The 27740-nt window shown below is 39.1% G+C and overlaps 2 protein-coding genes across 4 annotated transcripts; both read right to left on the reverse strand.

Moving 5' to 3' along the window:
- Positions 1–495: 495 nt before the first annotated feature.
- LOC120007752 (chromatin modification-related protein EAF1 B-like) lies at positions 496–20112 on the reverse strand. Of its 3 annotated transcripts, none has more exons than XM_038858169.1 (23): positions 19764–20112; positions 12226–12425; positions 12064–12118; positions 11883–11980; positions 10270–11776; positions 10049–10168; positions 9616–9879; positions 9000–9191; positions 8703–8783; positions 8349–8406; positions 7775–8271; positions 7568–7621; positions 7005–7062; positions 6726–6922; positions 6585–6638; positions 6416–6496; positions 6107–6244; positions 5860–5976; positions 4761–4861; positions 4399–4608; positions 3931–4297; positions 1470–3211; positions 496–900 (listed from the first exon to the last, which is right to left on the reverse strand). In XM_038858169.1, the coding sequence occupies exons 2-22, from the start codon at positions 12366–12368 to the stop codon at positions 1580–1582; spliced, it is 6024 nt and encodes a 2007-aa protein (XP_038714097.1). In that variant the 5' UTR covers positions 12369–12425; positions 19764–20112; the 3' UTR covers positions 496–900; positions 1470–1579. The 3 variants fall into 3 exon arrangements, with proteins under 3 accessions (XP_038714097.1, XP_038714096.1, XP_038714095.1); XM_038858168.1 differs by having other exon boundaries at positions 3931–4300; XM_038858167.1 differs by having other exon boundaries at positions 3931–4306.
- A 1530-nt stretch (positions 20113–21642) lies between these two features.
- LOC120006997 (pentatricopeptide repeat-containing protein At5g48730, chloroplastic) lies at positions 21643–24546 on the reverse strand. The gene is made up of 3 exons (XM_038857134.1): positions 24065–24546; positions 23033–23439; positions 21643–22588 (listed from the first exon to the last, which is right to left on the reverse strand). The coding sequence occupies exons 1-3, from the start codon at positions 24461–24463 to the stop codon at positions 21874–21876; spliced, it is 1521 nt and encodes a 506-aa protein (XP_038713062.1). The 5' UTR covers positions 24464–24546; the 3' UTR covers positions 21643–21873.
- Positions 24547–27740: the final 3194 nt, after the last annotated feature.

The raw sequence follows: 27740 nt of genomic DNA on the forward strand, positions 1-27740 counted from the left end.
ATAGATGCATGCACCAGGGTTGAATTTTTTTCTTTAAAAAAAAAGTTGTTCCAGAAAAGAAAAAGGCGTTCAATTGTAGAATATCTCATAAGAAAACCCAACTAATATTAAAATTAACATTATTCATAAATAAAACTTATTTGATTATTGATTTATGATACTTAGAAAAAAAAAAAAATCCCAGGCTTTGAATAGTCAATTTTTTTTTTTTTTTTTAAATAAAGGTGAGACTGGCAGTTCCTTATAGGAGGGGATTCGGATTGAGCACTGCACATCTGAAATGTCCATTGAATTCCAAAAATTTAAGAGTCCAGTGTCGCATAATTCGGAATCAAGATTTTAGTGGTGACCACATATTGGCGTAAGGGCTAGGCTCAATCACAATTTCCAAACACGAGTACTCCTTTCAATGCATTGGCTGGAACTGCTATCAAAGGCTTCTTTGCGTCACCGGAGATTTGAGAAACCACTACAGATATTACAATAATTTCATGGTTGCCGACGGCAATCAGAGATGCCAATCAATCTAACGCCATTGAACAGTGTGTTTACAAAATTTTATATTCACAAAATTTCCAGAGGCTTTGGCCGTTGATATTGATTAGTTCCCACTAGATGGGCAACATCATCTGCACCTAGCTACTAGGGGAAAAAGGAATATGGCCCCCTCGCATGAGCAGGGCAACTGAGATGGGGAGAAAAAAAAGGTACAAGACAAGGAGAGGAGAGACTCTGTACACATACCTCTATAACTGTCTCCCATCTTTCCAAAAATCTAGACCATGGTTCTATACATCATTTTCCCCCCAAAAAATATTGAGAATATGAAGGCCCGACCTGAAAACAATCACCACTGTATTCCATCTTGCAATGGCCCTGACAAAATAACCAGGCTTTCATCTGCACATAAACCACGCCTGAATAAGAATCTTTCTCCACTCGACAGTAAAACAATTGTACCCATGGGGAGAGCAGAACAAATAACAAAAAGAAAGAAAAATGTGTACGTAGACACGCAAAGTGCAAGCAGTCGACATGCAAAAGGGTTGAGATTCATTTTTTTATTGTGAATCTCAAACCCCTTTGCATGCCCAATGTGGATTCCATTAGAGACAATTCCAATGTGAGCTTCGTAACGGAAAATAAATTATGAAAGAGGCAGCAAATGGTTTAAAGGATGAATTTAACATCAGGAGCACGTAAGGATGTCTAAGAGATTAAAGGTATATTTGATTATAATAACTACAATGTATTACCAAGTTCAAGCCACTCTTTCTCAACTATATACAATTTGTGGGATTACTATGTTACATGGGAAAATATGCGACTACAATTTGATAATACTAAACCACCACAAAATATTACCTAAAAAGCCTGCCAACTCGTTAATGAATATGCAAATTACCCCTCATATATGCATCCGAAGACAAAATTAAAAAGGTGGTGAGCATAGAAGAAAAATTATATACCTGTACAATGCTGTTATAAGGGCATGCAAACCCAAGTGAAGTGAGATCGAGAGCTGCCAGAACTTCTCAAGTCAATAGATTGCCTCATCTCAGCATAGAATTTGTGGGTGTTACAGTGGCAGATGTGATGGTGATGATTGTGGTTGCTCTATTTGGGGCTTTTCCTGCTGCTCTTGTGGTTGGTATTTTTGTTGAGATGGAGGTTGTGGAGATTGTTGTGGAAGCAACTGCTGCTGCTGTCGTTGAGCCCCTGAATTATGCCCATGAGGAGGCAAGCCCCCGGATAACTGCCTCTGGACAAAACTCTGGCTGACAGAAGGAATTGGATCATTCACATCTGCATTTGGAAGAGGGGGTCTCCTGACAGAATCCACTTGAGTGGCGAGATTCAGCATACCAGAATCATACAATGTCTCAGGTGGTTTCCACTGAGGAGCGATGGCAGAAGGCGCAACCGGTACCACACTTGGGGAATCCATACAGGTCTGAGGCATTGCCACAGTTGTTTTCGCACCCATCTGGGGAGTACTGTTCACGGCCTGCTGGTCAGCTGGAGCTTGGTCAACTTGAGATTTGTTTGACGGGTCTGAATTCACCCTCGCTTGAAGCATTCTTTGAGCTGATGGCTGAATTTGATTAAACTGCTTTTGGCGCAACTGTGGCTGCCCCTGTAGCTGTTGATGGTTCTGTTGGTGGTTGGAAGCCACAACTGGAACCGGAACAACTTGATGCGTTTTTGCTAGTGCCTGACCAGAACCAACAGGTGGAACTTGGCTTTGCGAGCTACAATCAGAAGGAAAAGGCATATGCTGAACCTGCTTTGGTGAATGGAGTGTTGGGCCAGAAAAGAGTTTTTGCTGAGACAGAGAATGGTTTGAGGATTGAGAAACTAATGGTTTAGACTGTTGAACTGGGCTTAAGCTAGACCCAGCATATAGGCCTTGACCTTGCATCAAGTGGATCATTTGCTCTCCTTTCTCCACACCTGGGCTTCCAGGAGCAACAGAAACACCATTCGAATAAGAAGAATCAGCTGAAAGGTTCTGATGTTGCAGCATACCCCTTCCCATTCCCTTCAAATGTTTAGCCTGCTGCTGAGACTGCACATTTTGCCTTTGTTGAGGGTGGTGCCTCCCAGACTGTTGAAACTGCTGCTGTTGTGGTTGTCGTTGCCGCTGCTTCCCCATCTGATTATTCAACCCACTTGCACCAGTCTGAGGATTTCTGTTGAGTCCATGAGATGGCATGCTTGGTTTCTGCTGGTGCGGCAATGTCATGGGATTCATTGGTGAAGATGGTGTAAGTGGGGGCAGCGACACTGGCTGAGTTTGAGTTTGTGGCTGAGAACTATTTTGTAGAGAAGATGAAATTGGAGCTTGAGGCTGTGGCTGAACATGTGGCATCAAAGCACTAGATGCAGCATGTTGCAGATACCGCTGTTGCATTTGCCTCTCTTTTGCAAGGCGGAAAGCATAAGCTTGTTGCTGTGATCCTGTAGGATGATTGGAGCCTTGAACTTGAGGATGATGAGGGTTGCTGATAACATGGGACTGTTGTGGAGACATTTGACGCTGCTGCTGGGGATGACCTGAATATGTCTGACCAGCTGCAGGTGATGTCTGGTTAGAGAATGTAGAACTCAACCCATTTAAAGCAGTATTTCCTTGGCCGTTCCCTTGAGAAACTTGCATCTGTATATCTGGTGCCATCATTGGTCTCTGATGCTCTGGATTATGGCCAGGCTATAAGAAAAACAAAGTGTGTCATCACAAAATCCAAAAGCACTGAAGTATAGCAACACAATACATCAGTATTTGCAAGAAAACTTATGGTCCAGTGCCAGTAGCATTCAGCAGTAATAACAGAGGTTCGATGTTTCTGGTAGAGTAAGTATGTCATTATTGAGACCATCCACCACCCATGTCCAAAGTAATTCTTAAAATTTTGGAGAATGCTAAACAAGTTTGGTCAAACTTAAACATCATATAACCATCAATACCTAACAAGAAGACCACCTGCCCACTACTGCCTTCAGTAAAGGACGGGATCGTGGTTTAAAAGCCATATTTTTTTCCCAAACTTGTTCATAATGCAGTCAGTCCCGACATGCCATTTAATCAACTCGATTACATATATACTATATTTTCAGAAAAATACTACAACACAACCTAAGGGTAAATCCTAGGAAAAACCTCTCCATAATATGAAGATATGTCTGCATACATCTGCCCTCCCGCAACCCCGCATCCAATGAGGGGGCCTTGCACACAGGAGTTTTTAAACATTAAAAGCATACATCCGTTCATGTATCCCACTGCGGGGATGGCTAGTATATTAACAGTAAACGAAAAATGAAGCAATACTAATCTCTTCACATTGCTTTGGCAAAACATACTAAATGCAATTTTGGCAAACCAATCTTAGCCATGGAGGGAAAGAAGACTGGAGGAAAATAACTCACCCTTATCATATGCAAAGCTTCACGAGGTCTCAGCATAGAGTTTCCTTGACCAAAACTAGCTCCAGAGTGCATATTTACAGAGCTTGGCATCCCAACCCCATTAGAGGAAAGCATACTCCCAGAGTTCAGCATCGCTGCTGATGGCATTCCTTGAAATCCTGGCCTTGACATCGGCATGCTCCTGTTCATCCCACACATCATGCCCATGCCATTTCCACTAGGCATCATACGAACCCCACGATCAGCTCCAGGAAGGACCCCTGAAGCAGACAAGTTTGGCTGCTGCATGCTTCTACCAGCTAACGTATGACTGTATTGCATTCTCTGCTGCTCATCAACTGTTAAAGATGTTCTTGGAACACCATATCTACTGTCCCTAGGGGGGGAAATAGTTCAGCCAATGTTTCATTGAAAGAATTGACTTAACAACACCAGGACAAGAACCTCGAGCTACAACATGGATTCTACCTGGCAGACGCATTTTGTTGACCAGATGGGGATGACAAGTGACTGCCTAGAACCACACCAGAAGTCCCCTGTAATGCGGAATTTGCTCCAGAGGTAGGAAGTACTGATGCCACGGCACCTTGATTTGATATTGGTAAACCACTAACATGAGAACTCTGATAACCAAGGGAAAGGACATCTGGGGTTGATGCATCACAAAGCTGGAGGGGCCTTCATCCACAGAATGAAACGAAAATTAAATGACAAAGATAAAAGCAATATATTTATAGATGTGAAAGAATAAATGAAAGAATGCAGAAATAACAGAATGAAATGAATGCATAGCAAGCTATACTTGTTTTTTTCAAAGCATTGAAACTTACGTTAGAACAACTCCATTTAGGTTATTCGGCACAACATGGGAAAGGGCAAGAACATGAGAATTGTGGACAGCTGCGATATGTTTTGCTTCCAGATTATCATTCTTCACCCCAAAAAAAATAACACACAAGGCAAAAGCGCATAGTTAGAGACGGACTAAAATCACAAGAATCAAATAAGGGAAAGAAAAAAAAACTCATGAAAAACTTTCCAAATAAAAAGTATTCCGATAAAAGTTTCAATTGACAAAGCATTGGAGCATCCAAAACATCCCAGAAATAAAAATAAAAAACAAAAGAGACCGAATGAAAATTTTTATTTTTGAAAAAAGAAAATGAACTCGGTGAACAAACATTAAACAATAGGTCTGGACTTCTGCATGTGCAAACATGTGAGTGCATGAAGAGAGAAACCATGGACTCCACAAATTGCTGAAGTCCATTTCAACTTGCAACATTTTGAGACTTCACCATTTCAAACACCAAATTCAACAAACTTTTCAATAATTCAATACATATATTGCAGGAGCCTTTTGTACAGTAGTTGTTTACCTATAATTGAAATGGCCAATACCAAGCAAATTGATGCTGTGAATTCTTCAACAGGATTTTCTTCAATTTATATCCCAAGTTAAAACTCCAAAAAAAAATTTTCTCATAAAAGATGAATATTTCTTAATGCAACACAAGTCAAAAAAGTTGTGAACAAGAAGCTCTAGTCCTAGTGGTAAACTAGCCCCAAGGACTTGACCCAGAAGAAGGTTTAATTATCCTCACGCGAATAATCATAATAATAAAAAGAACACCACTTATCAAAAAAAAAGGCCAAAAAGTTGAATAATTGAGATGAAGTGAGAGCATTCATACTGCTTTTTCACAACGTTAGGATTAGAAAATAGAAACCAGCCAAAAAAAAAGGTTAGAGCACAAAATCAAAAACTGAGATGCACCTCAACTGTGAACACATAGCAAATGAAAAGAATGCATGTATAGTAAGCAACTCGACATTATAATAACAGGGAGACAAAGGAGGTGCTAATGGAAAATAGTCCACTGGAGATAAGCAACAAGTAGAAATCTGCAAGTTATATCGCAAACAAACCTGACTCTTCAAGTAGTGCTGCTTCTTCCCAATCATGATAATTTTTTCGAAATGAGACTTTATAGTGTCCTCTTCCATTGGGCCTTGCAAACGTTGAAACAACTGCCTGGCACTACCCTGATTTGCAGGACCACCAATGAATCAATGCAGTCAAAATTAGCTAAGTGGCATAGATAGGGTGTCAATACTCAATACACGAGGATGGCTTCTAAATTGTGAAGGAACTTTTAACTAAAAGAGTACTCACCTTTGGAATGCCAGGCAATGTAGATGGATATGACTGAGAAGAGCCAGAATCTTCTGCACTGTCAGCCCCATCTCCAGTACTCCTATCCATTACAATATTATGGCGCTCCTTGCATTCTTTGGGTTTGCGAAATATACACTGAAGATTTGAAGATGTCCACCCCAAGCAGATATAAAAAAAAGAAGAGGGAGACAACATACTTCAGAATCCAAAATAGTAAACAGTACTCAGTTGCCAGAAGAAAAGAGGGACATTTGACAACAAAAGAAAAATAAAAGAGTAAATAACAAAATAATCCAACATAAATACCTTAAATTGAACGGTACTGTTGATGGCATCACTTACAAGCTCCCAATTTGGGCCCATATCATGCACAAGGACAACAAGTGCCTGAGACAACATGACACCACAGAATTTCAGATATCTCTTCAAGTACAGAGAATGACCACATTCATTAAGAAAAAAGAGGTAAAGGAACCTGGTCTTCAAATAATGACCATGGACTTCCAGAACCAGGCTGCACAGCTGACATCTGCAAAGAATCGAAATACTCAATTTCATGGAAAAGTATAGCAGAACAAGAGTAAAAAGTAGAGAGCAAAATGATCGTTTGGTATACCTTCAGCGTTTTAGATTTACGGCCTCGATCGCGGCCGCCAACCAATTTAATGAACTTATTTGGGTTGGACATATTACTCATCTGGGATGCCACTGGAGAAGGAGTAGACCCAGTTCTTGGAATGATGTTGTCAAACGTGCTATCCAGCAGTTGCTTTATTATCTTTGGTTTCTTTGCATTATGTTGCCCATATAAGCCTTAACCAAAACATTTGAAAAAGTTAACAATCTTTAGAACCAGAAACTACAGTGAATATGGGTTAAAAAAAAAGAAACTTACCACCAGTTCCATTTGAATCCATAAGATGACTCTCCAATCTTCTTTTGGAATGATCCCTCTGCAAATCAAAAGGCTTTTAAGAATAAAATGGTAACTAGATCAAAAGGAATGACAAGAAGGTTAACAGACCAAGAAGAAAATTTGATCACTGATACAGAAGACTGAACATTCTGATAACAGTAAATACTAAATACAACATAGAAAAAAGTTATAGAAGTAATGATCTCATGTCTACCACAGGCAGAATATTATCTACAACTTCCCTACTAAGGCCTTCGCAGACTCAGAAATTAAATAGCACATGTTACCACTGACTTCAAAATAAAAGATATCATCAACTCCACATAAAAGAATGAACAGGTGGAAAAAACAGCCAAACCAAAGAAAATAAGCAATGGGTGTGAAATACAATGAGAATGACAAGTCATTGGTTAAACATGGCAACACACTATTGAAACTCTCTGCAACATGCCCAATTACTTCAGCCATATGTAATAAATACAAAAAGAAAGAAGAATTAATCAAATTCAATAGCTATATCGAAGAAGCAGAAGAAACATAACCTGTTCATTATAAAGAGACAAATCCAGCTGCCAACCGTGCTCATATGCAGAACCCTTAACCAAATGAATTGCAAGAATTTAACAAACAATAAAGGAATAAAAGCAGGGAAACATGACACTTTTATTGCCAGTTAGAATGGTGTGGTGATAGACATTTTTCCCGAGATATTCAATGCCCAACATGAAAGTATAAGAATTCATTTGTACCGGGTTCTTTGTCTTTTTCTTCCTTTTAGGTTTCATTGATGTCTCTGCATGGTCATACGGCACTCGCTTTTCAAAATCCCCAACAGACTCAACTTCCATACTCTGGATATGGGATCCACCATGCAAAGTGCTCTGGTCATCCTGATAAGAACTAGTATCTCCACTTGAAGCATCTGTCTTCGTTGTAGCCTGCAAAACCCCAGTAGCCCCGACACCAAAAGGACTTATTACCCTCTGCCTGGAAGCACTACGCACGCGCTTTGTTGGGATTGAACCAACTTTTATATTATTTGCAGGCCTTTTGCCCAACAACATAGGTTGTTGGTATCCAACCATGCCGTGTCCATATGGCAAATCAGCTTTATATGACTTCATTACGTTATTCTGTTTCTTTTGGGCAGATTTTGAAGATTTGCTACTTTTAAGAGGTCCAGGCAAATAATATGCACTTGTCTCCCCTTCATCCTCATCATATGCACTCTCGTGATATCCAAATTCTGAATTTGAAAATGAGCCCATAAATTAAAAGATCAATTGATAAGGAACCCACTAATCAAATATAGTTTGGTATTACCTGCTACAGCATCATACATAGATGTCTCAACTTCCTCCTGCAAGCTACTGCCAGTTTTCTGAACAAATGCATTTCAATAAATAAGGCAAAAAAATATATAAAAATATACAGATTCTTAAACTCCACAATCAACCTAGCCGCTCCAATCAGAAATAAGATTGGAGGCTTTTTCTTTTTCAATTTGAAAGAGCACAATTCCAGAAATAGAGTAGATTTGTAGGATTATCAACATAAGATGATTGGAGACCTAACCATAGTCTAACATCATTTTCAAACATATTCTCATCCTTATAATGTTTTATTAACAATGCATACGAAGAAAAAAAATGAATAAAAAGGGGGGCACGTATTTACCTCACACTGCATCACATGCGAGTCAATAGATTTTCTATAAGCTTCCATAGCACCAGAAGGAACTGCATAGAAGAGGCTTTCCTGACAGGTAAAAAGCTGGTGTAAAGAAAATTATACAAGTGATGCCAAAATCACGTTCCCAGTATGCCGAAATCAACGAACAGACGAAAATTACGCTAGATATTATGACACAGGGAAAGTCAAGTGGGTGCATTCTTCCCCTTGACTCGTTAGAGGGGAATAGCACTAGTGAACATCTATGTGTTGACAATCAATATATTTAAAGTATAAACATACTTCTGTGAGATGATCATCCCATGACATATCCATATTGCCTAAATCAGAAATCCTGTCAGGAGTTGCTGGTGCTTCTGCTTGGAGAGAAGGCACAGGAGAGCTGATATCTTTTAAAAATCTTACTGCATATGCCTGAACTCGAAATGCAATATTTTCTCCAGAATGCCGTACCTCTGACTCTTTCATTGTCTCCTGTTCATAAACACCCATATATGTCAGTAACAAGTTGTCAATAAAGCTCAAACAAAAAACAATGACACTGACAAAGTGTTAAACTACAAACACATATCCACATTCCAAATAGCCGCACACGTAAAACTGCTTTATCAGAACAATTACTATAACCACTACTCATCAAATGATAGAATAACCAGTAATGCGGTCAAACTAGTAGCTACTGAACCCAGAGCAAAGAGATCGGAAAACGGAAAAACACACAATAAAATATCAAGTACGGAAGAAGAGAAATGAAATAAAGTACAAAAGTGATAAATCAAGTTCAGATAAATATTAGACATATAAGATGAGGAGGAGCGACGGAGAGCAATAGAGAGACCAATCATTAATTTTACCAAAAATGAATGACCAGAAAAAGGTCCAAATCAAAAGTAAGCACCTCATCAAGTTCTCCACTCTTGTATGTGGAAGTTTCATCCTCATCAACTTTTCTTGAAACAGCCATGTCATGCTTGCAGTGATTTGGACCATCACTTTTAAGAAGTGCCTCTGCTGAATGCCAGAACTGCAGGACAGCCTTTGCTATGGTGTGCGCAACCTTTTTAGCCTTCCAACATTGATGATGTTCTTCAGACCTCATTCGAGAAGTGAAAGAAACCCGATGACAAACTTGAGCAGCAGCAGTCATCTTCCAAAGACGCTCCTGATACAAATAGCAGCAAGAAATGAAAAGATGGACAAAGTTGAATTGAGTTGTTAATTTCATAATGTATGGATAGTGACACCAGACGAAAAGGGGAAAATATTTTAAGAAATAAAACTTAATACAAAGCGTGCGTAATCTTAGTTCGATTTTCAGCACAAAAACAAACCTGTGCAAAATCATTTGCGAGCCAAGCCATCTCCTCAAGGACGAAATCCCAGTGAGACTTTCGGCGAATCTCCGAAGTCAAGGTACCAATAGACAACTCAGCAATCCTCTTGCGTTTTGCCTGTTTCATACATTATGTCACATGTTTAGAATTTTTGAGAAAGTTACTGGATAATTAAATTAGCTTAAAGATCATAAGTTAGAAGGGAAAGAAGAAATAACCTCTATAGTTCTCGCCTCTTCTAAAATAGAATCTTCATGAACCTTGTCTGCCAATTTTGAGTGGTTACTGGAACAAATTTGAAGATCAGGGGCAGCAGTGAAATTTCTTCGTGACAAAGTAATCTCAGGAAGCTCATGGACAGAGCAACCTGCTGAACCATGAGGAATTCCACTGCTAAGGTTTTCTGTGTTGAGGTTGGACTCATTACCCACTAAGTTACCCACCTTTTTTACATCAGTCTCCAATACAATATGGTTCTTTTGTTGCACTCCCTCCATGTTGGTGTGCTTTGCCTCATTTTTCATGTCAAATTTACTTGCATGCATTTCTTCCTTGACTTTGACTAGAGAACCATTTCCTGTATTGTCTTGATACAAAGAGCCATGGTCTTCATTAACAACAGCACTGCTTCCAACAGCATCCAACTCATTCTTCCCGCGCACCATTTCAACATTGGCTAAATTTTGTGTTCCTTCGTGTTCCAGTCTTTGATCTTTAGAAATTCCATTAGTATTGACCATTTTTCTGTTGATGCAAACTTTATTATCACTATTTATATATACGCTTTGGGTGTTTTGTGTACAGGAAGACTCTGAATCTAATACTTCTGTTCCAACTGCTAGATGGCTGTTTTGGGCTTCATATCCCATGCTTCTCCTGTCTCCTTTTAAGTCGGCAAATCCATTCAGCTGAACTGAACCAGTTTCATTCTCAGCTTTTGCCACAGGAGGACAAGGTGAGCATACACGATCCGCTCCAATTGCCGGTTCATTTCCTACAACAATATCAGGTTCCTCCAAAGCCACATTAGCAGGAATTTGCTGATCACCAATGTCTGAAGGTTGATCCTTTTGGTTATCCCTCACACTGATGGATGCTGCAACATTCAACCTACAGTCAGTCACACTCCCTTTGCCACGCTTGGTAATCACTTCTGCAGCCTGCATGCCATCCAGCTTTGAACTTGACTGATTACTGGATCTGGAAACCATATCACCATTTGAAGTTGCAAGTTTTGGGTTAGAAAGAGAAGTTGCATTCAGGTTCTTCTGGTTGTTGGATTCAGATACCCCCTTAACAATCAGGTTCTTCTGGTTGTTTGATTCAGATACCCCCCTTAAATCCCTTGGCAACCCGCGAGCAGGCAAGGAAGATCCGTGGCCAAAAGCACTCTGAACCATGTCGGTGGAGCTTGATCGAACACTGTCACGATTCGGCCTGGACCTGTTCCTTCGAGCATATGGGCGAAAAATTGCCGAATCTTCTGCTTCTTTGGCATTTTGTGTCCCATCCGTCCGGGAAGAGTGTTCTGATGGACCAACATTATTTCTTCCACAAGGGTGTTTTGGCTTCCTTTTAACTTCAAGCGGTTCATTTTCACCATTAAAAAGTAAGAGATTATCAGCACTATTCGGTTCACAAACAGCAGCAACCCCTGGTCTACCACTACTCTCTACGGAATCTCCATGAGGTGATGCAATCAGCGCAAAACTACCTTTGGCCTCACTGCAATTTCGGAGCCGAAAGGAAGGGAAAGCCCAGAAGGGGGAAAGAATAATCAGCAAATTGAAGAATTATGTACAAACCACACACAAAATTATAAGGAACCTACATGATCACCAAATGTTCAGCAGGGTGATCAGTGAGCGAAGTTGACTGGATACTAACAAAAGCTGCATTCCCGAATTTTAGGTCCAATGGATTACCACCCTGCAAGTAGGAAACAGCTTAAACTTATCATCCCAGCATAACATTAGTTGAAATCAGTATAGGGATGATCATATTAACACTACTTTCTCCAGAAACTCTAGTTCTCTTCTTCTTTCCTCACGGACGTCATATTCCTGTCTGTCAAAAAAAACGACTTGTCATATTTACATCAACAGATGACTGTAATGTGTTCACAAACACACTGCAAGAAGCTATGGCAAAATAAACAAGCACCAAAGCCTTACCTAAGATCTGCTTGGGCTTTCTCAATAGCAGCACGACGTGGAGAGGTTTCGACTCCAATACCAACTCCACCATCGACAACTCCTCCCATGGAATCAACCTCAGCATTGACTAAGAGTGCAGATCCTGAACAACATCCGTGCATTCCTACCTTAATACTTACAAGCTTCCCTCTTGCATAGATTCAAATTACCATATGTTCCTAAAGAATATGTGAGGTAATGTTATATACTAAAAAAGATACCAAAATAAACTAACAACGATATCTACAGAAAGCAAAATCACCATGCATCAACAATAAATCAAAGAAAAAAATTTAATTGTGGAAATTGAAAGTGCCGCGTCCTTACAAACGGGCTTCTGAATTCAATGGAACAATCTTGCCAAGTTCACAAGATTGGACAACCAAATGTTCATCAAAACTGATGCAGTGAGGATGACTCAAGAAGTATGACTAGTAACATTCGTCATAACACATAATGTAGAATATATTCAAAAGAGAACTCTAAATGCCCACGGTAAGCAACGGTTAAAATCTTAAATCATCAAGGCCAAAAAGTGATAGTAATTGCTTACATAGGAAATACAAATAAAAGAATTACAGGACCAAGAAGAAAGGAAGATGAGAGCAAACGATGATAAGACAAGCGATGGAAGAAAAAACTACAACATATTTGTAGAAGATGTTGCTTATGTTGTGGCCTGGCAAGACATTTTGTTCACTTTGGTAATATTTGGACCCTTTGAAAAAGATATAGATCTATAGAAACACCCATAAACATGCATTCTGTTATTCAGTTAATCGTAGTAGATAATAGGTAACAGGCGAACATGTGGCCCAATGGTAGAGTTGCAAAAAGCAATCTAGAGGTCATTGGTTCAATTCCTAGAAACATCCTCTCCACATATTATGTGGGGTAAGATCTGTGTACATCTTGCATGTGCCCAATCCCACCCACTGAGGCAGCCTTGTGCACAGGAATTGTTTACCTTTTCACTTGTAGTAGATAATAGGTATTAAACACAGGGCAAGCTCAGGGGCTATGAAAATCATACCCTTTATATAGGAAATAAAAGTACTCTTCCAGCAAGAGCAATGCACATTTATTTGCACTTTACGAATATGCCATATACATTAGAAAGATTGTTGGACCCCACACAAGATTAAGCAGGCAGATGCTTCCATGATAGAGTAACATAAACAGCAGCCCAAAGTAGGAAAGTTGGTTGGAACTATATTCCATCAAAATTATACATTTTACAGTGACTAAATACGATCCATCATCTAAGTTTTGGGAAAAACAAAATCACTGTGACCCAAAGTACTGTCTGAAATTCTGATTTTATTAAAACGTTTTGACGTACAAGAAAACAAGGACAAACCTTGTGTAGTGATAAAGTTGCTTCAACATAACCTAAACATAATATGGCTCAAAACACGTAAACAACATCTTCCCTCTTGAAGGAATATGGCAGCATACCCCAGCCCTGCCCACACTGCAGAAGCCTAGTGCACGAGTTTTTTTTTTACGAGTACAACAAAAGAAAATAGGGGTACCATTGCGGATGAAGGGAGAATCTGTTGATATTAGAGTATCATCATAAATATCATGTAAATTCCTAAGCAAATTAAGCATGTTGACCTTTCTAACACGATCAATATGAATTGCCGAATGCATAATGCAGATTGTTTTTCTTCAATGTTTTACCTCTAAAGAAGCACAATGTAGGATCACGCTATCCATGAGAACATAAGAATACATTCCAATGGCTTACCAGAACCCGTGGGGTTAAAAGGAAATCATCCGGCTAACTTTCTGATGAGGCATCAAGTCAGCAAAAGAAGACGAAAGGGCTGGAGACTCTGGAAGCTTGAATTAAACCTGTTGGCTTTAATTAATTTCTTTTAATTGTTATTTACTATTTTGCCATTTAAACCCTACATATAAATAGGTTGTGTTAGGACTGTTGGGGCAGACTTTTATCCTCGATTTTCTTCTCTTAAATAGAAGACGACAGTTCTTCAACTATTGGGATTCTGTGTTGAATCTTATTTCTCTGAGGGTTCGATCGTGTTAGAATCCTATATCTTGCTAGTGCTATATCAGTTGGCATCGGAGCAGGTTTCGCCTGAGGGAGATGGCTAAACGTGATACCAGCGGTAGCAGTCAGCCTTGTGACGGAGATCAGGGGTTGGACGCTGTTTGGAGAGCAATCGAAGAACAGGGCACTACAACTCGTAATATGGAACGTCAATTGGCAAACATTCAAGAGCAATTGCGGGCCTTATTATTGGTTGGTGGTAATCGGAATGTGGGGAATGAAGCAGATCAGGCCGAAGGAGTTAACCTCGGCAGACCCGTTAATGAACCTATTCCCGTGAATCATAGACGACCAATTGCACCAGAAGGAGATACCAGTGATGAAGAAGAGGTTGAACTAGGCGGTGGTGGACAACGTGGTGAAAGGAGAAATTATCAACGAAATCACAGAGGGGACGATGAGTATAAGTTGAAAGTAGACATACCCACTTTTAGCGGTGACTAAGATATTGAGGGATTTTTGGATTGGCTGATGGAGGTTGATAGGTTCTTTGAATATGCGGATATCCCTGAGGATAGGAAGGTTAAATTAGTGGCTTATAGGCTCAAAGGGGGAGCATCAGTATGGTGGGATCGGTTGAAAGAAACTAGAAGAAGAGAAGGGCGCAATCCTGTGACTTCTTGGCGTCGAATGCAACAATTGTTGAGAGGGAGATTCTTACCCCCAGATTATGAGCAATACCTCTTTGATTCCTACCAAAGATGTTCACAAGGGAGCAAGACTGTGAATGAATATACTTCGGAGTTTTTGAGACTGGCAGAGCGGAATCAATTGTCAGAAAGTAACATCCAGCAAGCAGCGCGGTACCTGAGTGGATTGAATCCTGCTATTCGTGATAGGATTGGAGTTCAGATGGTGATGAGTGTTCAGGAGGCTATAAACTTAGCTTTAAAAGCTGAGAAAATGATACAGGAGAAGACTCGCACAGACAACTACCGTCGATATAGTGGGGGCGCTGGCAAGTTTACCGCTGATAAAGGGAAGGCAACACAACGATCCACACACACCAATACAGCAAATGCGAATGAAGGCTACAGTAAGGGTGCAGCCAATAAAAGCACAGCTTTCAATCCTTATAAAAATAATCCCTATGCCAAGCCTTTTCCCCTGAAATGTTTTAAATGTAATGAAGTGGGACACAGATCAAGTGATTGTCCAAAGAGGAAGTCGGTAAATGTAGTTGAGAAGGAAGAGGAAGCTGATGATGGAGAAGTGTTCTGTGAACCTGATGGAGAAGAAGACCCAGAAAGTGAATATGAAGAAGAAGAATATGCTTGTGTGGTGAGAAAATTGATGTTGTCATCAAAAAGTGAGGATGGGACTCAACGGCACCAACTATTTCGCACCAGGTGTACAGTGAATGGGAAATTGTTTGATCTCATTATTGACAGTGGGAGCCAGGAAAATATTATCAGCCGATGTGTAGCAACAAACTTACAATTGATCCCTGAGGTACATCCTTATCCTTATACCATTGGATGGATAAAAGAAGTGGGCGGAATTCAAGTGACTGAACGCTGTAGAGTGGCATTTTCTATTGGTAAGTATGTGGATGTGGTTTATTGTGATATTGTTGATATGGATGCTTGCCATATTTTGTTTGGTAGACCCTGGCAATTTGATGTGAACTCAACACACTCGGGTAGGGAGAATACATATCAGCTAGTGAAAGAGGGAGTGAAGTTTACATTGTTGCCAATTGGAGGAAAGAACTTGCCCAAAGCTTCTAAAGTCGAGAAGAAGACTTTTCTCACAATCACACATATACCATCCGAATTCATAGCTGAATGCAAGGGTACCCGACAGGTGCAATTGTTGATAGTAAAAGGAGATGTGAAGAGTAAGGATCTGGATCAAAATATATTATCAGTTGAGGTGCAAGAGCTATTAGAGGAGTTTCATGATGTAATCCCTGAGGAGTTGCCCAATGAGTTACCTCCTATGAGAGATATACAGCACCATATAGATCTAGTTCCTGGGGCTAGCCTACCTAATTTGCCTCATTACAGGATGAGTCCTAGAGAAAATGAGATTTTGAGGGAGAAGGTAGAAGAATTGTTGAAAAAAGGGCACATTCAGACCAGCATGAGTCCATGCGTAGTGCCAGCATTATTAACACCCAAAAAGGATGGGAGTTGGAGGATGTGCATTGATAGTAGAGCCATCAATAAGATTACTATTGGTTACAAATTTCCAATTCCTAGATTGGATGATATGCTTGATCAACTTTCAGGGGCAGTGATCTTTACCAAGATTGATCTTAGAAGCGGGTACCATCAAATCAGAATTCGTCCTGGAGACGAATGGAAAACAGCTTTTAAAACTAGGGATGGACTGTACGAATGGCTAGTCATGCCTTTTGGCCTCACCAATGCACCGAGCACTTTTATGAGGTTAATGAACTAGGTACTTCGACCTTTCATTGGTAGATTTGTTGTGGTGTATTTCGATGACATACTTATTTTTAGCAAATCTGTTGAAGAGCATGTGGGGCATATGAAGGAAGTATTTGGGGTATTGAGAGCAAACAAGCTCTATGCTAATTTAAAGAAGTGTATTTTTATGGCAGAAAGTTTGTTATTCTTGGGATATGTTGTGAGTAAGGATGGAATTCACGTGGACGAGGAGAAAGTGAGAGCTATTAGGGAATGGCCCACCCCTAAGAATGTAAGCGATGTGAGAAGTTTCCATGGGTTGGCAACCTTTTACAGGAGGTTTATTAAAAACTTTAGTATCATAGCTGCTCCTATTACTGAATGCCTGAAGAAGGGGAAATTTAATTGGGGTGAGACACAAGAACAAAGTTTTGCCTTGATTAAAGAAAAGCTAAGTACAGCACCCGTATTGGCATTACCTAATTTTGATAAGTTGTTTGAGGTGGAATGTGATGCTAGTGGAGTTGGTATAGGTGCTGTTTTGTCACAAGAAAAGAGACCAATTGCTTTCTTTAGTGAGAAATTGTGTGATTCAAGGCAGAAGTGGTCTACTTATGATAAAGAGTTCTATGCGGTTGTAAGGGCATTGAAGATTTGGGAGCATTATTTGATTGCTAAGGAGTTTGTTCTCTATACGGATCATCAAGCTCTCAAATTTTTGGGGAATCAAAAGCAATTGAGTAGTAATATGCATGCTAGATGGTCAGCTTTCCTTGATAAATTTCCTTATAAATTGATCCATAAACCGGGACAACAAAATATAGTAGCTGATGCATTGAGTAGAAGGATTACTTTGATGAAAACTCTCAGAATGGATATTACTGGGTTTGATAGTTTAAAGGAGCTATATGTTGATGATAAAGATTTTAAGAAGATCTGGGAGTTGTGTACAAACCAGCAGCCATGTGATGATTTCTTTATTCATGAGGGGTTTCTTATGAAGGGTGAACAACTTTGTCTTCCAGGTACATCACTTCGTGAGAAAGTCATTAGAGAATTGCATGGTGGAGGTTTAGCAGGACACCTTGGAAGGGACAAAACTCTTGAAGCTGTTAAGGGAAGATATTATTGGCCAAAATTGAGGAGAGATGTCACAAACATTGTAGCAAGGTGTTATGTATGTCAGGCAGCTAAGGGACAAACCCAAAACACAGGACTTTACATGCCTCTGCCAGTTCCAAATGCTATTTGGGAAGACCTTTCAATGGATTTTGTGTTGGGTTTACCGCGAACTCAACGAGGTATGGATTCTGTATTTGTTGTGGTTGACAGGTTTTCCAAGATGGCGCACTTTTTGCCATGTAAGAAAACCGCGGATGCTACTGCAACAGCCAAGCTATTTTTCAGGGAGGTTGTAAGACTTCATGGGGTACCAAAGACCATTACATCTGATCGTGACACCAAATTCCTTAGTCACTTTTGGATCACTTTGTGGAGGATGTTTGACTCTTCTCTGAACTTCAGCAGTACCGCACATCCGCAAACAGATGGCCAAACTGAGGTTGTCAATCGAACCTTGGGAAATTTAATCCGAAGTATTTGCATGGACAGGCCGAAGCAATGGGACTTTGCCATCGCACAAGCGGAGTTTGCATACAATAATGCTGTTCACAGTGCTACAGGTAGATCTCCATTCTCCATAGTATATGCAAAAGCCCCTAATCATGCATTGGATTTGGTGAAGTTGCCAAAGCTCCCAGGGGTTAGTGCTACAGCAGAGGATCTTGCCAAGCAAATTCAGGCGGTTCAAGAAGATGTGAAGGCCAAGCTTAAAAGTACCAATGCAAAATACAAATTGGCAGCAGATAAACATAGACGGTTTAAGATCTTTGAGGTGGGAGACAATGTCATGGTATTCCTCAGTAAAGCAAGGTTATCAGCTGGAGCATATCATAAACTGAAGCAGAAGAAATATGGGCCATTCAAAATTATCAGGAAGATTAATGACAATTCCTATGTTATTGATCTACCCAGCTGGATGGGAAATATCTCCAAGACTTTTAATGTTGCTGATCTATACCAATATGTACCAGATGGTGGGCTTGGCTATCCTGATCATCACTCGGGGTTGAATTCTTCACAAGTGGAGGTGAATGATGAGGCATCAAGTCAGCAAAAGAAGACGAAAGGGCTGGAGACTCTGGAAGCTTGAATTAAACCTGTTGGCTTTAATTAATTTCTTTTAATTGTTATTTACTATTTTGCCATTTAAACCCTACATATAAATAGGTTGTGTTAGGACTGTTGGGGCAGACTTTTATTCTCGATTTTCTTCTCTTAACTAGAAGACGACAGTTCTTCAACTATTGGGATTCTGTGTTGAATCTTGTTTCTCTGAGGGTTCGATCGTGTTAGAATCCTATATTTTGCTAGTGCTATATCACTTTCCATGTCTTATATTTAGCAAGGCTCCCAAAATAAAACCACAATTGCATAAACAAGTAGTGAATTAACAAACAAAGCATTCGTTAGCACAAAGTATGCAACAGTCCAGCCACACAATCAAAATTCAGAAGAGGAAACACACAGAAGCAGCTCCCGAAAACACTGTCGATTGCCAGTATTGGTTGACTACATTGACCATAATAATTACTACATGAATTCCTTACTAAATATATGAGCAACAATGTTGGGTGCCAACAAATTCTATTCATTTCTTACTAGTTTAAGAAATGAATAAGAAGGCCCAACAAGTTCTGGCATTAAAACCAGACATCAATTCACACACATGTTCAAATAACACAAGTAATGCATTAACTAAGGAGCATTCAATCAACATGCATAACACAACCTCTATGAACAAAAATAACGCAAACCCCACAAAAACCCTAAAACCATTTATTAACAATAAATTCGCACAACTTCGACATTGCACCCAATTCTAGAGTTTCTAGAACACGGGAAAAACAGAAATAAAACCTAAATTCAAACCCAATCACCTCAATTGAGACCACAAGTACAAAATTGGGAGCTAGGGCACGACTCTGGGACAACTAATTTACCTCTTTCACGCACTTTTCTCTCTCCTAGGGTTTTGAAGTCGTGAAAAACGAGCCTCAATCGAAATGATCAAAGTTTGACCTAGAACACAGCACCTCGCTGCAAATGTCAGCCATGAGAACGTGATTACGTCGCGCTCCGTTATCTATATCTCTAAAACGTGCCTTCTATTTTGCGTTTGTCTCCCTCTCCCTCTATATGGGTTTTTTTGGGTGCTATTTCTCTCTCCAGCTTTGGTTTTCTTCGGGGGTTGTAGGGGGGCACTATGCGACCTCTGCGAGTTGTAGTGGGCTTGGGTTTTTTACATGAAGAAGACGAAGAAGAGGGAGAAGGGGGCCTTGCGAATATTGGTCCAATTGTGGGCTTTATATAATTATCTACCGTTTATGTTTTTACAGTAGTCAATGTTAAATGCTAGCTTTCTGCTTTTTTGTGGGGGTGCAAAAAGGAAGATGACGAATCTCCTAAATACCAATAGGATTATGGTTGTGGCGGTTAGATCGGTTTTCCGAGTGTTCGCTGGATCCTTATTAACATATATTTAATAATAACAAATCAATCGATCAGCTCGGTTTGACATAGTTTTTTGGACAACCCTAATTGTTTCTTCTTAGTCTTTTTTTTTAATTGTATTTTGAAATATCATTGAGAAATATGTTTGTGATTGATCGAACATTGAATACACATATGTTCTATCTCTAGTAATCTCATATAATTGCCTTTTTTTATTATTTTTTTCAATAATTGAGAACGATCCATACAAGTTAAAGTTCGACCAAAGCGGAGCGCGTGTCATAAGGATATTGCTTCTAATGAAAATCAAACGCAAAACTATCTGAGTCCATATCATTTAGCTCGAAAGAGATTCATCACTAGGTTATCACCTAAATAGTGTATTCCAATTTATGCAAGATATTCCATCATGTATAAGATTTGTCACATTAATTGGGACACTGACATTTATTTTTTCAATTTTTTAAACAAGCTATTAAATCCTAACTGGATCATAATATATTAATATTTCCTCTTTTTCGATTACAAACAAAAAACAATAATCTCCTCAAAAAGAACAATAACTATATATAATATTTCGAAAAAAAAAACAATAACTGTATATAAGGAATATCATCAAATATATATTGAATGAATTTAGGAGATAGCTATTGTAAAATATTAATTACATAATTTTCCTAAAAATTTACTTTATTATCTTAGTATTACTATTTGAGTATATTTTACCCACGAGAACCACGAGTAACTCAACTGACATTTATGTGTGTACTATCTTATAAAAGTCTCAGATTCGAGCCTCCTTATCCCCTTCCATTGTATTAAAAGAAAACATATTTTACCAACATATCAAAAGTAAAACCGAAATCCTAACCTAAATAGTATTTTTTATCCCCTTCCCCTATATTAAAAAAACACATATTTTACCAACATATCAAAAGTAAAACCGAAATCCTAACCTAAATAATTAAAATTAGTACGAAGAGGAGGAAAAATACAGTAACATTAACTTTGAATGCTAACTTCTCAAAATAAATTGTATAATTAAAAAGGATTAAGATAATGTTAGATATTCACAAAGGTTCACGAATAGTCAAGAGCATGCTTTTCCCCGAAGGGAAACAAAAAAAAAAATCAATGGGAAGAAAAGGCAAAAACACTAAAAGTACATATTGAGTGGCAAGTGAAAAGTTCATAAACAACTTTCCCTGTTTCCATTCCACCATTGATGAATAAAATAAAATTTGCTTATCTATTGATTTCTAGCATTATCTACAGGAAGTTGTGAATCTGATGCCACATTTAATAACCCTTTTAACAGAATTGGAAAATAAGGATAAGAGATGCCTTTTTCCAGTGAAGGAATCATCGTACCAGGAGCTGAAATTTTCAAACTGCATTCATGTAGGTTCTTTGCAAATGAGAACAGATAGTTCCATTCCTTTACAGATCAAAACTATCAAAGATATGGTTCCTTGCATAACCCGAAAAAATTCGAAGACATGTGTTATTGTTCTCTGTGATTACATCTCATCTAATTTACTAATATTCACAGCCAAGTACAAGAAAACAGGATCAATGACCGATGCAATATCGTCGATGTCAAAAATCTGGCTTCTTCTTCTCCAATCGAGGTTTTTGTGCCGATGCAACAAGATCCTTGAGCTCCTTTACATGGCTAGTCATATGACTCCTGGAATAAGCTTTAATCATGGTTCTATATGTTATCTTATCAGGCTTGCATCCCTTTTGCTCCATCATCTTAAGCACTCCTTTCATCTCTGCAAGGCATCCCATCGTTCCATATGCATCCACCAGACAATTGAAAAAGACAGTGTCCAGTGTTACATCTGAGTTTTCAATAAACCGCAAGACGCCCCCAATTTTTGCCAGTTTCCCTGCTTGACCATAAGCCCTCACAAGAGAGCAAAGTGTAACACAGCTTGGCTTTATCCTCTCTGAACACATTAGCCTAAACAAGTACTCCATCTGCTTTAAATCACCTGCCCTCCCAAATGCATCTATCACTACATTGTAGGTCACAATCGTCCACGAATAGTGATATTTCTGCATGAATTCCATCACAGAACCCATTTTCTCATAATTCCCAACTTTACCGTAGGAGTCTAAAAGAATGTTGAAAGTTTTGATGTTGGGCTGAATCCCAGCACCCTGAAACTTATCATAGCACCTTTCCATCATTTCTATTTGCCCACTGTTACCAAAGGCTCTGAGTGTAGAATTCATGGTCCAGACATCTGGCTCACAGCCTCGCTCACTGAGCATCTTAACAAGTGTTGATTCCATCTGCAAAAACCTTTTTTTGGCAAATAAAAAATTTGTTACTCTTCTTCACTTGAAATAAAATGCCTACACTTAACCACCGAGAATATTACAGGTGATAGAAAGACTGGTATCGTCACTTGTTCAAAGTGATTGAAGGAAAGGAAACTCAGTCCTAGAGCAAGAAGTAGAGGAAGTATATCACGTATAACAGTTTAATTTTTTTAGCAAAATGGTCATGCAAGTGGAAATGATGACTGCAACTCACCAACCAAATCTCTTCCATTGGAAAGAATTTAAATAAATATTCCACCTGAAGAGAAATCTTAGCAATGTTTCTAAAGTGGCTATCTACAAATTCAACGGGCCAAAAAACAGCAAACTAGCAAAGTTAATATGAAGTACTACCCAGTTCAATTAGATTCTCAAAACAGCTGGAGAATTCAATAATATGAAAGGATTCGGAACGGGAACATACAATTTTGCTTTCCCATATGCATCGATGAGGGTGTTGTAGGTGACAGTGTTGGGTCTGATTCTGTTAGATGCCATATCAGACAGCAAGGCCTGAACTTTATCAAAGGCAAAAACTTGGAGACATGATTTTATGAGTATTGAATAAGTATGGACATCAGGCATACAATCAGGGGTGTTCTTCATTTCCTCCAAAAGCATAAATGCTTCATCAAAGAGACCACTCCTACTATAGGCAGACAAGAGAGCAGTGTAGGACTCCTGGCTCACATCACAACCCTCATCTATCATAAGATGGAAGAGTTCACGGGCCTTTTCAGGTTGCTTACACTTTCCAAGCATAACAAATAGCTTGATATACACTCCCGAATTCGGCTCATACCAGAGCTGCTCTCTTAGCAGTTCAAAAACCTAAAAATACACAAAATACCACAAAAATAAGAAGGAGGCTATGTGTGATCACCTCACTCTTCTATTTGATAAAGACAATAGTAATGCCAATCAAATAGTGAAAAATAAAACTGTCTTTAAGCAGTAGCACATGAAGCCATAATACTTGTATGAAAACTATTTGAGAACCCAAATACCCTGGTACTCACATCCTGAAACACAAAAAAAAAAAAAAAAAGCATAATTTCCTGTTTCATCCCAAATCAAAAGATATTCAATGTACTATATTTCTCTTCAGAAATGACCAAACAAAATCTCATCACTGAAATTGTCGAGTGTGTTATGAATCTTCCAACTCTCAATATCACTCGAATTCTCGCTTTTTCCCAGCAATTGTGGTGGTGAAACACCAATAATTTAAATGGGCAAAAAGGAAGCAAGCCCCCATTGCTTGTCGGCTTAAGCTCAAACTATCAGCGAGAGCAGTCTTCATTATTTACACTGCTGCTCTAATTGCAATCAACGAAGCACCGTTGTAAAGAAAGAAACTTCCCATAACCAACAAAAAAAATGCCAAATTCAGAAGAAGCAAACACGCATTCCGTCAAAAGCAAAACCAATATCTGGAATTTAGCAGAAAACCCACCTTGAGAGCAGATTCCCAACGCAGAGCAGTTATTCTCTCATGGAGAGCTTCAAGCACAGTCCTTGGAAGCAGCTTCTTAGAGTTATTGGGTCCACGCTTCTTTTCAATGATGACCTTCGTGGCCTCCCTTCTAAGTATTATCGATATCGCCTTTCGCGATGCAATTTTCCGGTTCACCGCCTCTTTCCTCTCCCTGTCTTCCTTCTTCTGTTGCTTCTGTAAGTCTTCCATCCACTTTTCTTCTATCTCTGCCGCATCAATATCATGTCCAGATAGAGAGAGCGGTGGTTCTTGTTTGGATACATGTAAATAAGTGGTGCGAGCAGGTTTTGAATTCGTCGGCAGTGAACGGTTAATCGCCGGAGGCAATGGATGGTTGGGGCCGGAGAGTAAGGCCATGGAGCTTCACCGTGTGGAACTGCAAACATCGAGAACCAATAAACCGTGGATTTCTTGGACACATCTGTTTGAGGCGCCTTGAGGTAGTGGGCCTCGGCCATCTTGGTCATATAAAAAGGCTACAAATTCTTCTCTGTAGGAGTTTTGGCCCAATGGCATGGACTCTGAGTTTGTGCATTGCAGAGAGATCGATTATTAAATGTAACAGGTATTAAAAAATGTGACAGATCATATTAGGCAAAAAGAAATTTTGTATCATCATCATTTCGGCATTCTTTTTGTAACAAAAAAAAATTGAAAAAAAACCCTATTATTGTAAAATGACAAACGCGTCTAAAACACAATCATATTGAACTCCTCCCACATGATAAATCTAAGACACTAGGTAATTATAAGGCATCGGCTCCTGATGGTGATTCTAAAATAATCTGTTCAACATGTAAGTTGAACCTAAAGTTTTTTTCTTTTTTTAAATCGAAGAACCACCCAACTTAGTATGTTGACGCATGAAGTGGCTCCAAAAAATGTGATGGACGTGAAACTTGAACCTAAAACCTCTATTTTTGGTAATCGAGAAATCATCCAGGCCAACATTCCCCTCGAATGATCGAGTAGGCGTAAATCTCAAGCAACTAGAACAATTCGCACTATGTTTGTGATAGGTAAGGCTAGACCAAAGCACTTGTTGGTGAAAACGAGACTCCTAACCCCTTCAGAGAAGTGGGCCGAAAACCTATAAGACTAAGAAAATTATAGGGAAATATTTGCGATTGTTTTGAACTCCCGACCTTAACGACATACATATGTCCTAAGTTCAGATATATAACCAACTAATACTATTGCTCCTTGTTTTAAACCTTAAACCGCGTGCCCTTACCTTTATTTTCTTTAATCAATCCTGAAAATTTACCACACGACCAACTCCCTTAGAGTTCATTGTCATGCTACACTTAGAATGTGCTTGGATTGAGGGATTTAGAGAAGAGAATGGGAGAGGGGAATAAAAAGGAGAATACATTTCCCTATCTCATGTTTTGGTAGATAAAAAAAGAAAGAAAAGAAAAGTGATTTAATTTACTAATTTTCCTTATTTTTTATGTTTAAGTATTATTTATAAGGATAAAACAAGTTTTTAACTTATAAATAATTAATTAGTGATCTCTTCCCTCCAATAACTCTATTTTGGGAAGGAAGAATTTTAATAAAAATTTAACGAAATCTTCCTCCCAAAACCCCACAAGAGAATTGGAAGGAAACTTCATTTCTTTTCTCCCCCTTCCCTCAAATTCCTCAATTCAAACAAACTCTTAAACCGGACCAAGGGGGGCTGTAGTAAATTTACCGCGGCATTGCTTATTGCTATAGGTACAGGACGAACTGCCTCATGTTTCAGCCCGCAGTACTGCGAGGCCCTCGCGTTCCCACTGAACCAGGGCATGGTATGGGTTTTTCAGTATCCTAATGGCAAAGAACATACAGTCAACTTCAAACAATCCAAAACCAAACATTATGGAAACTCAAACTCAATCTCCATCTTCACTTTGGAGCAGCAGGATGACGTAAAAGGTAACATGCTACCAAATCTTTGAAGCTCTTTAATTTTATAAACACCATCTTCACAAGTTCAGTTTATCAAGGTTATGCAATCCGAACAAAGTCGCCATATCATCCGTAAGGAAACAATAGAAATCAAAACCTCCTGCCAAGAACAAGTTTGATCATAAAAACTTCATGGTTCTCGCAGGCCATTCATTCGCCCTCACAATGGCCTTAAAACTTAAAAACCATGATTGCCAAACAATTACAAAAGGGAGTATTAATGTTGACAACCACAATGATTTCGAATTTCCAACAACTGCCATAATCAACAAATTAAACATTCCTTTCTATCTCATGCAAGAGTAGGTCAAAACTAGAATACTCATTGACAACTACAATCATCTGATCAGAAAAAGGGTGCATGAGAGAATTTAGCAGTCACAAGATTCTAGGGTACTACATTCAAAAACTTTGATCCTAAGAATTTCAGGCGTTCAAGCCATAACAGCCCACATGAAAAAACCAAAGTAAGGCCACCCCAAAGACTGATGAGGAGACACACCACAGAAACAGAAAGGTTGGGTTACAACAATCTAGCAGAAGCCAGAATGACGCTGGACTTCTCGATTAGTTCCTTATAATAGAAGGAAGATGAAATAAAAACAGCTTATAGCTCAATCAGCTTTGATAAATCAATCCAAAACAATTTTACACGGAATGCAGGTATGCAGAAAAGGATTTAATGACCTGAAAGGCTGAAACCATGGAACAAGCATCAAAATATAGCAAACGATGGTGAAAATCATACACGTAGGATTTCTAAACAAATGCAGGATCATGAACGAGGGTTACGAACAATCTTTCATTGAAACTCATACCACAAGCATGTATGATGAGATGAAAGCATGCAAATGTGTGGTTGCGATTCGCCATAAATGTTCCAACATGTTCAACATTCAATTATGAGCAGACAAAAGTACCAAATACAGCAAAGCAATCGTGGTCCTTAACTCGAAACTTAGAAGAAATCTCAAATCTATGAACTATTAAGAAACATATGGCAGCCTCATATTCGCAATTACTTTCCAATAATATTCTTAAACTATTATTCGTGAGACATTAAAAATTCAGGCAGAATTCAATGGTTCAGTTATAAAGAACTAAAGAGACAACATAATGGCACAATTATACAGAGGAATTCCATTCCTAATCAGATATAAATCAAGGATTCAGAAGTAAACATTAAAGACCCGTCAAAGAAAATCAAACTGTTTCGACAATCACTAAAAAGACACAAACATGACTCCAAATACCAGAGACACAAACATGACTCCAAATACCAGAGAACCAGATCTGATCCAGAGCAGCTTTTCCACAATACCTAATAACAACCTCCGCCGCTACTTCTTGTTTTTGGCATCACCACCGCCGGAATTACTCCCTCCAGCTGCCTGCGCCGCCTTCTTTGCAGCCTTCTCCTGTAGTGCTTTAGCATCTCTGCACATCAAAAATTAAGATCTAAATTCAAACCAACGTCGGATCAAAATCAAGATCCCATAGAAGACGAATTACTACCTTTCACGGCGTTGTTCGGCGGTCAGTCCATCGTCTTTCTTACCCTTGCCGCCGTTCCTGGCTTGAGCCCTTTCACGGTCCTTTTCCCTTTGATTACCGCGTAAGCTTCAATTAAGGATAACAAATGTTGTGAGATAAGAAACTTAAACAAAACAGGAAACTT

Source organism: Tripterygium wilfordii, chromosome 10, assembly GCF_013401445.1.
Source record: "Tripterygium wilfordii isolate XIE 37 chromosome 10, ASM1340144v1, whole genome shotgun sequence".
Lineage (NCBI taxonomy): Eukaryota > Viridiplantae > Streptophyta > Magnoliopsida > Celastrales > Celastraceae > Tripterygium > Tripterygium wilfordii.

What these genes read in the sequence shown, in the direction of transcription:
- LOC120007752 (XM_038858167.1), bottom strand. Translation starts at nt 12,368, where the DNA reads ATGCACGGATGTTGTTCAGGATCTGCACTCTTAGTCAATGCTGAGGTT. An exon ending in GTAAATCTAAAACGCTGAAG is followed by an intron (nt 6,639 to 6,725) that starts GTATACCAAACG and finishes GATTCTTTGCAG; the next exon opens with ATGTCAGCTGTGCAGCCTGG. An exon ending in AGCACTACTTGAAGAGTCAG is followed by an intron (nt 4,862 to 5,859) that starts GTTTGTTTGCGA and finishes TTTGGGGTGAAG; the next exon opens with AATGATAATCTGGAAGCAAA.
- LOC120006997 (XM_038857134.1), bottom strand. Translation starts at nt 24,463, where the DNA reads ATGGCCTTACTCTCCGGCCCCAACCATCCATTGCCTCCGGCGATTAAC. An exon ending in GTTGGGAATCTGCTCTCAAG is followed by an intron (nt 23,440 to 24,064) that starts GTGGGTTTTCTG and finishes GTGTATTTTTAG; the next exon opens with GTTTTTGAACTGCTAAGAGA. An exon ending in GCATATGGGAAAGCAAAATT is followed by an intron (nt 22,589 to 23,032) that starts GTATGTTCCCGT and finishes TGCCAAAAAAAG; the next exon opens with GTTTTTGCAGATGGAATCAA.